The sequence below is a fragment of the Quercus suber genome, unplaced genomic scaffold (assembly GCF_002906115.3).
Source record: "Quercus suber isolate HL8 unplaced genomic scaffold, Cork oak 2.0 scaffold_61, whole genome shotgun sequence".
Classification (NCBI taxonomy): Eukaryota; Viridiplantae; Streptophyta; class Magnoliopsida; order Fagales; family Fagaceae; genus Quercus; species Quercus suber.
Window position 1 is genome coordinate 5321 of NW_027069526.1, and position 1902 is coordinate 7222.

The window sequence follows — 1902 nt, forward strand, 5'->3', positions numbered from 1 at the left end:
TTGAACATGTTTGGGTAGATGGGTCAAAGAGTGCTGGGACCAAGTATTTCCTTCCATTAGCACCATTTGCATTATAGCTAGCACCAGTCGCAGGGTCCACCAAAAGGTCCCCAGCATAACCAGGGTAAGCCCCCTTGCCATACACACCAGGACAAGCCGATGCAGCCTCTAATGGTGCATCCTTTGGTCCTTGGAAGTAGCCATTTCCAAATGGGTTTGTAGTTGTACCAGCCAAGAGGCTAGCCAGGTTGATGACCATACCATCCAGACCCACATCATTGTTGGGGGCAACCAAGGGTGGGCTCTGGGGTCCATAGATGGGCTGGTGGAATGGCCACGCGCATTGGCCTGGGCATTGAGTCTCCGAATTGCCAACCCAAATGTAAGCAAATTTGTTGCTTTTGCCTTGAACAGATGCACCCGTTAGAGATCCATGGGTTCCACACTTGCTCATACAAAAACCTTCAACTGCCACGTCCTCTGATGTCAGAACTACGTTGATGGCATTTGCTTGGGCACCCTTTGATGCCAACTGTTCTATTTGCTGATTTGAGAGTGATTTGCCTAAGGAGTAAGTCTCATCAATGATCTGGGTACCCATTGAGAGTACAAGAGTGGAGGGGTTCTTTGAGTTGCTGAGTTGGTAGTATTTATCTGTGGTTTTCCACCAGGTGGCAACAGAGGGTTGGGCTGTTGTGGGTGTGGGAGTAGAAAGGGAGGCAATGAAATCTGAGACAATAGCTCTTTGTGAGGGCTGGAATTTGCCATACCAGATGAGATTGATGGAGATTTTTCCAGTAAGAAGAGGGCCATTGTGGTATTGGAAGAGCAAAGGTTGTTGGGTTTCAGCTGAATCAGCAAGCCTCCTTGCTGCCAAGTTGAAATGGAAGAGAGAGATTAGTAGAACTAGCTGTGGTAATAGGTGTGTGTAAACTAAAGAAGCCATGATGAATTTTAGAGGTGTTTACTAAAGATTAGAACTTTAGAAGTTGAGAACAAATTGAGATAAGAAGCTGAGAATACAATGTGGAGTCGGGATTGTTGAGAAGAAGAATTGTGGGTAGACTTATATAGAGCCCAAAAAAGTGTGGGTCAGAAACCACACGGAAGGGGGGTCAAGGGATTTGAATAGTGGCAGTGAGATGCCAGCATGAATGCATGATAATTGATTAACGCGGTGTTTTTTAATTAAATCGTGTGCGTCACTGCGTCCTCTTTTTTAACCTCGATTTCAAGTTTCAACCGAAACCGCTTTCAAGTCCATAACATAACAGGTGTTAGCCAGCTATGGGACCGAATGGAAAAGCACAAAATTTAGTACTTCTGGTCTAGACTTATATGAGGAAGGAATGAACTGAACGTCCTAAGAATCGGCTCATGTTAATCCACATATAGGATATAGTCTAATGATACTTCGCCCTCTTTTTTTTATATCCATTTTTTCAACATTCATTTTTATGTTTTTAAGGTGAATATATTTTTTCCGACTTTTGAAATTGTGATTATTTTCTCATCAATTAAAGATATTTACGTAATATAATGCATGTAAGAGAGTGTATGATTATATTTTCCCCATGATATATATATATATATATAACTTTAGAATTTTAAACTATTTAAGAAATCATATTTTAAACTTTAGAATTTCAAATACCAGAAATTAAATGCTCAATTCATATTAAAACTTAATTACAATTACATTGCAATTCCAAACATATATGCTTCACTGGGGGTGAGATTATTAGTTAAGAGGTGAATTTGTTTACAAGTCATGTCTTGGACTTACCTCCACATGCTTCATCCATTTTGAGTGTTGTGAGTTATTTTGGAGCTTTCGGGAAGGATCTGGTTATGCGATTCTATGGTGGATGCAATCAATCTATATCTATATATTACTAAAAG

The 1902-nt window shown here is 40.4% G+C and overlaps 1 protein-coding gene across 1 annotated transcript; it reads right to left on the reverse strand.

Moving 5' to 3' along the window:
• Positions 1 to 6: 6 nt before the first annotated feature.
• Positions 7 to 1056, reverse strand: LOC112021741 (protein PHOSPHATE-INDUCED 1; the record flags this gene model as incomplete). Its single annotated transcript, XM_065772591.1, has 1 exon — positions 7 to 1056. A coding segment is annotated over exon 1 (940 nt), but the record flags the coding sequence as incomplete, so codon positions are not given.
• Positions 1057 to 1902: the final 846 nt, after the last annotated feature.